This window comes from Mastomys coucha, chromosome X (genome assembly GCF_008632895.1).
Source record: "Mastomys coucha isolate ucsf_1 chromosome X, UCSF_Mcou_1, whole genome shotgun sequence".
NCBI classification, from domain to species: domain Eukaryota; kingdom Metazoa; phylum Chordata; class Mammalia; order Rodentia; family Muridae; genus Mastomys; species Mastomys coucha.
The window spans coordinates 98,672,968-98,682,359 of NC_045030.1; the positions used below are offsets into that span (position 1 = coordinate 98,672,968).

General features: G+C 40.5%; 1 protein-coding gene across 1 annotated transcript in view; it reads left to right on the top strand.

The window, feature by feature from the left end:
• The window catches only part of Ar (androgen receptor), a 188,992-nt gene that overhangs the window by 171,760 nt on the left and 7,840 nt on the right, over positions 1-9,392 (top strand). The window contains exons 7-8 of the mRNA XM_031368495.1: positions 4,949-5,093; positions 8,819-8,949. Coding sequence (XP_031224355.1) covers positions 4,949-5,093; positions 8,819-8,949 — 276 coding nt within the window. The remainder of the gene's footprint in view (positions 1-4,948; positions 5,094-8,818; positions 8,950-9,392) is intronic.

Here is a 9,392-nt window from a genome sequence, read left to right on the forward strand (position 1 = left end):
CTGCGGCTTCCCTGGGAGTCGTGGGGCCTGTGGCTCCCAGCTGGCTGTTCAGGTCTCAGAAACTCACCTGAGAGAAAATGGCGAATCCCGCCCGGATCTCTGGGCTCAATGTTTTTTACAGTACTTTAGAAATCGTAGTATGGAGAAAGGTTATAGCATAGTAAGAATTACCAAGTGATTATCTTACTTCTCTTGGGATTCCTCCAGTAATAAATAGGAACTAACTTCCTTGCTAAACCATCTGTAATTTAACCAAGTCTTCTAATTTAGCTATAATTGATTAGGAAAGCTTTAGATATCTTTTATCTATGGATTCACAAGCATTCCTTTAAGCAAACAAATTGTTTCTTTAAAAATGGTACCCAAATACAAGTGACTCCGTTGATTTAAAGCTAGAATCTTTGCCTAATTTCCCCCCCTCCCCAATTAAGTCATAAGCTACTAGTCACTGTCATATAATCTTGTGGCTCTTGGAACTCATTTTGAAAAGCAGTGAAGCACATGATCTTTAAAGTTTCTCCCAATCCTGAGATTATAATGTCCAAAGATTCTTTTGAAATATCAACAACCAAGTCTCCTTCTGTCAAGTCAAAGATTAACCCATGCTCTAATAAAAACTGCTATTCAGACAGTAATTTGTAGTGATGGAAAAGGGCAGTTTTCTGATTGGACTATCATAAGAATTCCCTATGAAGTAGGAGCCTCTTCTATTTTACATATAATTAAATTCTGACAAGAGGCATGATGATCTTAAGTTAAAGACAAAAATATGTGCATTGGGACAGACAGACAGACAGACAGTAGACACATATGAAATAAAATAAACACAACGTGAACCCAGGCTCTCCTAATTCCATATCACTCCCAAATCACTCTAGCAATTGTGTGTAATGGCCCTCCATTTCTGTCATTCTTGGCTTTACAGTAAGGGGTAAAACCTTATAGAAGGCCACCTGAGTCATATAATGGCCATTTTACTTTTGAAAGCATTTCACTTTGATTGTCAATAACTCATTTTGTATTTCTAACTCCCAAGGCCTCAGTCCCAGCTTCTAGAACTTTCCTACTACTTTCTCACGTTGGAAAACTGCATTTAAGTAACCAATAAGATTTACTGGGCAGGAAGCCCAAGGACTGTGGCTGGAGCTACACTGTGCCAAAACTGAGAGTTCACACGGGGAGCAAGAATGCAAACAAGAAAAAAAGGCATTATTATCATGTATCCAGCTGGATGTCTTGATGCCATTTTTAATGGAGAGTCTCAATTTCTAAATATTTAACATGTCTCATTTTATAGGATTCACAACCTCTCCACATATATGAGTCTCAAAAATGATCATCATTTCTATTTCACACCCCATACCTCAAAGAAGTTAACTAACTTATTGCATTAGTTACTTAACAATGGAACCAGAGCTTACACTCAGATCATTTGATTTCTAACTAAGTAGTCTTAGAAATAACCCAGTGCAGATGACCATGGCAGAGTATCTTTTACCTCGAAATGCTGGTTTTCAATGTCTCAACTCCTCAGCATGGGAAACCTCTTCCTCACACTAACAAATCTGCAAGCCAAAATCAGTTTAGTATCTGCCTTTCCAGAATAAATGACCTCTGACACTGAATCATTTAGAAGAATAGCTCCTAAGGGAAGCTGATTACGGCATTCATAAGAATGGCTATTCAAATTGTCCATAATCACCTACTAGTCCAAGTAATTTGCACATTCAACATTTGAGTTTTTGCCCTATACAAGAACCTAGTCAGATGAATTTTATAGTACATTTTCTGTGGTAGTGGTGGTGGTGGTGGTGGTGATAATATCTGGAAATTTTCTCATAAGGTCCCTGGCACATTAATAATTCTAATTAAATAGGAGACACTTGAATCGATTATATAGACACAGTATATTTGCAATCAGGTGGATCTGGATTGGAATCTTAGGTATGAATTGATATATAACCTTGAGAATATCATAGGACTTTATGCAGCTCTTTCCTCATCTCTTTTTAGAGGTGGTAGACCACTTTGTAAACTGTCATCAGCACAGTTTATGTATAAAGAATATCTAGTACAGGACGAAAAACACAATAGCTGCTCTCTAGATGATAGCTTATAATTATGATGATTGGATGCTAAAGCTATAGCTTTCATTAAGTTTAATCTGAATTGGCCCTACCCTTCCATAGAGCTCATAAAATGACCTCGAGTTTGAACTCTCTTCTTTGAAGATGTTGGCCGGTCACTGCACTGGAACAAGAGAAATTTGGAGGCCTTGTTTTTCACACACTGTCCCAGACATGAAGCTATCTACTTCCAGTGGTGTAGATGATTGCTAGTAATAGTGTTGATTGGATTCTAATGAGAAAACAAAGAAACATCACCTATTCCTTGTTGGTTGTATCTCAAAACCTGAGCATAATTCCTCTGTATTTCACCAGAACAGTTTAACATTGCCTGACACTACTGCTTCTCCCTGTCTTCCCTTATTAGCTGTGCAGTCTCAGCAGGCTACTTCAAAGGCTATGCATTAAAAGAACTGTCAGGTATTACAAACAAAATGCACCTATATAGGAAAACAAATGTTTTACACTGTTAGTGTGTGCATAAGTATTTTACCTTTTTGTTAGTTCTCTGGTGTTGGGGGGGGGGAGCATCTGTACAGAGAATTTCTTTGATGCCTGCACAGTTTAACACTTTCCCCTCCATATACCTTCAGATTCACAGATTTTACCAGAAGATCAAAGCTTATCAACCAATTTTTTATCTCTCTACTACATCATAGCACAGATGCTTAAGATTCAGATTCATAGGACTCTTTTACCATGTGAACCTTAAATATTCTCTCATTAAACTCGTCCTCTTGCCTTCTGCAAGGAGGAGTCCAGCTCAGGGATTCTATACCATAGGTTTCCAGGAGAGAAATGCTCTGAAGTTTGAGGCTCCACCCTGTCTGTTCATTTGTCAATACAATGAAGAGAGAAGCACAGGCCTGGGAACTAGGATGGCCAAAAGTGGTGCTATGGAAGACTCTAGAAGAGCTTATGACTGGGAGACTTGAGATCTAAATTCAAATGAAAGTGGAAGGGAGTGAGTGTGTAGGTGAGTGGGGGTAGAGCATTCTGATAGGGAAGACCTCACACTTGAGCTCATAGATAAGAAAAAGCCTATGACTCACATAATCTGTGAGCTGTGACCATCAGGAGATGATTAAGGAATGGAGATAAAAATTAAAACACATGGATCCCAGTTTCAGTTCAGCTGTTACTACATGACCTTGGGCAAGTCACATAACTGTCCCAATCTTTAGGTTCCATGTTGATAAAATAAATGTCATACTGGTTTTTTTTTATACAGAAAAAGCCTCTGTATGACCTAGAGTCATGAGTATCAAATGAAGCCAATTCACAGATGCTTGCTCTAATATTCTTAATAATAATTCTGAATTTGTATGAGAAAAACAAAGGAGGTACTAGTAGGCATGAGCTGTGGGGTAATGTTTTAAAATTTTTAACTGCGCTAAGAATTGGAAAGTTCCAGGAAAACTTGGCTATCTATGGTCTATCTATGTGTTAGTACAGATGCAACTTTTTGGAGGCTTCTTCCTGAAAGCCATTTGGCAGGAATCAAATTCCCATTCTATAAAAATTGATTAAAAAAATACTGAGGCCCCATACTTATGTGTCTAATGTTTTTCAAGTGCGCAGACAAATACTCAGGCTATGATATGTATTAGGGGGCAAATATGAATGGGAAGCTAAACTTGAAGTCTTGTATAGGAGAAAGATGTGTCCATCTATAAATTACAATATTTTGAACAGAGGTCTTTAGTCTGCTAAATCTACTCCACTCCAGGTTCCTTGAAAAGGTAAAGAATCATGATGGGTCCATGCTCTTGAATAATATAGAAAATGCTTCCCAGAGGTGGTAGTTTTGGAAAACAAGTTGAAACATAAGTGAGTGTTACATCGTAAGCAAAGGCATCTGCCTGAACAAAGGCATGGAAAAACATGAGGCATTCGACAAATTGTAAGTTTTAAAGAAGGGCTGGAACTTAAATTATCAGAAGGCAGGTGACAAAATTAACCTAGTCAGGTAGGTCATACAGAGGCTGTTTTTGTATAAAAATAGCAGCTTATGGGTAGCAGAAGGCTATAAATTAGGAGGGGTAAAGTTAAATAGCAATTTTTCCTATTTAATTAAAGAATTTTTTAAGAAGGATTAAAGAATTAAAGAATTAAAGAATTTTTAAAAATTCAAAAAAATGGGGTACAAGACCAAAAGGAGAATAAAAGCCTAAAGAGAGGTGTAGAGAAAGCAATGTGTGTTAACCACCTCTCATAATTTACAGATATGTAAGATTATCCCTCTCCCAGGGTTGTGGCATGGCTGACATCAGATTACAACTAGAAGACAGCTTGTAAAGTGAGAAGAACTGTCCACGTAGGAGAACTGGCAATTAAAGTGAATCTTGCCAAAGGTGTAATGATCAAGCATGTGGGCTTGGGAAACCAGTCTGCTAGATACAGCTATATGACTTTGAACATATTCCTAGGCTTCTCTGTAACTCATTTTCACTGATGCACAGGGTGGGGATAATAACTGCACCTATTTTATTCCTTGTGCAGATGAAATTAGTAATAGAAGTAAGGGGCTCAGAAAAGAGTCAACTTGTGATAAATAGTGTTAGATTGTGACTCTCTTCTGAGCACCAGCCCCCTTTCTGATGCCATCCTGATCTCATTAAAGAGCTCAGTGAAAGAAAATGAATGTAGCCCCACCATACAGACTTTTCTTCTTCACTACCCTTCCCTAAATAGCTATCAGTGATGATCTTTAAGGCTCCTGGCAGGCTGTGTGAGGGCCAAATTTTCAGCATAGCAGGGACCCAGACATAATTGAGCCCACCAATGGCAATCTGACTTTGCTTCTGCCCCTTCTACTCCAGGCTTCCGCAACTTGCATGTGGATGACCAGATGGCAGTCATTCAGTATTCCTGGATGGGACTGATGGTATTTGCCATGGGTTGGCGGTCCTTCACTAATGTCAACTCCAGGATGCTGTACTTTGCACCTGACCTGGTTTTCAATGAGTAAGTACTCTTGTGATCAGCCTTTGGTCCCTTTGCTATCACTGGGGACTTCTGTCAGTCACTATTTGTTGAGGAGTTACTTTCATGCCAGACTATGCTCCATACTTCCTAAAACCTGTCTCACTGAGTTCTCATGATAATCTGATCTGTTTTTATAGATAGTCATGTCTTTTGGGATGTGGGAGTTTATATGTATCAAAATTAAATTGACATTGGCCCTGACATTTTCTTTTTCTTAAGAGATTTAATTCATATCTGTCTTCCTACCTGCTATATTTATCTTTCTTGAATTTAGCCAAGGGCTCAGATTTGGAATCATATTCTCTCCTAACATCTTAGTTCAGCTATTATCCATGTCTTGATCTTTGGACAAGACCCCTTAATGTCTGTGACTTTCAGGTTCCTGAAACTTTCAGTTTTCTCATAGAGCAACAAACATTTTAAATGGGAATGGATAGATGGGGTCTTCTTGGCCTATGATGAAGAAAATACTTTTTAAAATGAAGACTTAGAAGAATCATTTAGTCCAATAATGGTGACTCAAAGAATCCCAGAATTCAAATGACCGAGACAGGAGAATCGAGTTCAAGATGAAGTTTGAATTTATAGGACACTCAAAGCCAGTCACTAGCCTAGGCTGCAGAGTAACATCTTCTTTCACTGAGTGAGAAAGAAAGAGAAAGAAAAAATGAAAGGAAAGGGTGGGAGACGGATGGGAGGGGACAAACAGGCAAGGTAGGGGACAGGCTAGGGGTCCTGTTCTCACTCCCTTTCCCCTTTTCCTGTTAGTGTTCTCAGATTTTCCAGTGGCACTGTGAATGGAGCTAACAAGAATAACTGTTCCAAGAACCTTGAGCTTGGGTCCTTACAGGGAATCCTTTCAATGAGGACAGGAATCCTCCCACTTCAGGCCTTTAAATAAAATCCACAGGCCTGTGATTCCTTTAAAGCATAGCAGTGTCATGAAAGGCAGAGTAAGTGTCCCCAACTGCTCTCTTTCAAACTAGCCAGCCCTGGTAGTCAGAAGCTAAGAATAGCCACTAGGATTTTGGTTTCCAGACCTTCTATGAGTTAGTTACCTATGATGCCATCTTCTGGCGCACTTTGTAAAGCCCCATAACAGTTTATTGACTCCACCTGGGACCCTGCTATTCTGCATTGAATCAACTCCTCAAGCACTATCTCCATCTTCTGCAGAACCCTGAAACCTTTGGAGTTTACCATGATCAATTTCTAAATATCTATTTCCCCCTCTCCCTCCACATATGCCCGTGGCACCCTGCCTCAGCTTTGTAATTCAAGTCTTGTTCATCACATGAGAAGATACCATAGGGGTTCTTATGGCATCAGGCTTAGATCTATCAATCCACAAAGGTCCTGAAACAAGGCTCCCTTCTATTTATAGGAACCCATTGTATTACAACCATTAGAATCCCTACAAATATCTAGGCCTATATTTCTCAACGTACGTAACTGTTGACATTTTGGAATGATGTCTTCATTGTGCAACATGTTATGTAATTTTGCACTTAGTATTCTGTGATACCTGCTTGATAAATAAGATTTCAGTCGTTTTGACAGAAAAATGCTCCACTACATTTCTATTGTCTACTGGAAAGGCTGTACTCTCCAGTTGAGAATCATTAATTGCTGTCCGGCTGAGGCCCAGAGAGACAGAGATGGGGATATAAAGCTTGGAAAACCCATGTGCTGCTCTATGGAATACCAAAGCCCTATTCTCAGTAAAGTTCTCTTCATTCTTTACCTCTTTGTGGAAATCCTGTGTTGCGAGGATAATGGGCTTAAATTCTAGCTCTATAAACATGAGGAAATTGCTGCAGTTTGCTGAGTCATATAGCTCTCATCATAGAATGCTATAACAATGAATAACATAGCGGTACCTTCCTTACACATCATTAGCTAAGCACCTATCATGTGCCAGGCACTATGTTCAGTGTTTTCCAATCTTCATTTTCTTTTTCATCTACTCTTCTACCAATGCCTCCTTCTGCTCTCTCAGTGAATCCCAATCCTACCTATTATTTTTTTACCCTACTGTCCATCCACTTTCCTTCCTTTATTTCTCTCCCAGTTCTCTCTCCCTGCTTCCTGTTTATTTCCTCTTTGAATTCCTTTCATTGTTTATTTCTCTTCTATCCCATCCATTCCCTATTGTTTCTGTCTCAGGGGCCTGCAGCAATATTCTAGGAATCCTTTATGCCAGGACCATGATTTCAAATACTGCAGTGTTGACATCAACAGAGGCATGCGAATATAATGGAGACAGAAGCAGAGCCAGGCTCCAGGGACAGCAGAACTTACTCAAATGTCCTCTAGGGTAAAAGAGCTTAGAGCAGCATTGTTCTGCTCAATTGAGTTGTGATACCATCTAAACACTTCCCTTGTCCAGTTGGATTTCAGCCTGGATTGAATAATTCACCACCTGCTACCTTCTCCAGGGCAGCCAAGGTCTCTAAGAGTAGGTTGCAGAACTTCTGCCCAGGCAATGACAAGCCTGCTCAGCCTGTGCCCCAGCTTTGGGAACTAGAATATCAAAACATGGCCTTTATAGTCCATCTGGGAGGTCTTTGTCCTCATCACTTAGGCACTTAAACTGGTGTCAAATTCCTCTTCCCTTCTTCACATGCTACAAATGAATTCTCTCTCTCTCTCCTTACGTCTCTCTTTCTGTCTCTATCTCTGCCTCCATCTCTCTGCCTCTGTTTCTCTCTCTCTCTCTCTCTCTCTCTCTCTCTCTCTCTCTCTCTCTCTCTCTCTCTCTCTCTCTTTCTCTCTCTCTCTCACATACACACACATACACACATACACACATACACAGAGTTCTGAACTTAAAGACCTACTAGTTGTCTTTTTTTAGAGGCTTGCCATAGCCAGACATGGAACAGAGAGGTTGCCTCCACCCTTAAGCTGTCCGAGCCTTGGCCACTTCCCCATATAATTTATAGGTGATAATGTGATAATCTGTTCACAACTCACTATAAGAAAGCAGCTCACAGATGTTAACAACTCCCAAACTGCAGTAAGGAACAGCCAGTCTATGAGGGAGTGGGTTCTTCTCTCTTGATGCAGAGGACATCAAGAATAGACATTGCAAAATACCCCTAGCACATTTAGAAGCACTGGAACTCATTGTGAAAGGGTAATGTGCAGTTTGAATCTATTGTTAGGTGTTTTTAAAGAAATGATTAAATTTCTGTTACAGGAAATGGCAGGCAGGGGTGTTGACAAGATAAACACCTGTGGCGACTTGCAAACACTGGTATTCTTACATGGAAGAGCAGCTTGCCTGAGATGTCTCTCTGAGAAATCCTGAAATGGGCTGTCTAGGTGGCTGTTTCTGGCTCTGGCCTTAACTGTGATCTTAGCACTGTAGTCAGGGAGACCATGTGCCTGGCCCATTGTGTTCATTTGCTTATGTTTTCCTGTCCCTGACTCAGGAAACAGAAAGGAAATACAGACCTGGAAATTCCATGTGCTAAACCATATCCTGACTAGGGAAGATGAGTCTGTATCAGGCTATTAGAAGTTTTGGGCACAGGGGGAACAGCATAGTGCCCTTGTCACTATAGTCGTACCAGGACAAATAGCCAAATTGTTTTTTTCTTGGAGAATCTAGGATGGGAGGGATAACAAGAAACATTCTGTGTGGGCTGATGGAAAGCCTCCCCTCATTTTTCCTTTTCATCTGTGTGTCTCTTGCTCAGGTACCGCATGCACAAGTCTCGGATGTACAGCCAGTGCGTGAGGATGAGGCACCTTTCTCAAGAGTTTGGATGGCTCCAGATAACCCCCCAGGAATTCCTGTGCATGAAAGCACTGCTACTCTTCAGCATTAGTAAGTGCCTGGGTCGATAGAGGAAGCCACTGGGAGTAAAGAAGTTCCAGGGGATCTCCATTTCCCACTAAAATGTTAGGGAGAACACAGCTCCTGGACACTCCACTTCTCTCTCTCTCCACCTTTCATGTTCCCTCAGCATCCTTTCTCTTTACAAAGACCAATTTCATGCGTAGACATCAGTTTCATTGGTAGATTTCAGCCTGTACCAGTTTCTCTATTCTCATTCCTTCACTGAAATGATACCTTTTAAGGAGGTTAGAGTAGACCTCTAAAATGTCCTGGGGTGTCCTTTATTGTAGAAATAGGCATGAGCTACCTTCCTTGCATTCCTCGCAGAGGAGTACAGTAGGAGAGATCACCTCCGAGAGTACATTTCCTCTTCTAGCAACCAAAGGAGGCTCATGTAAGAAACTAAGACAGGGCTTGCTTGGCAGCCAAGG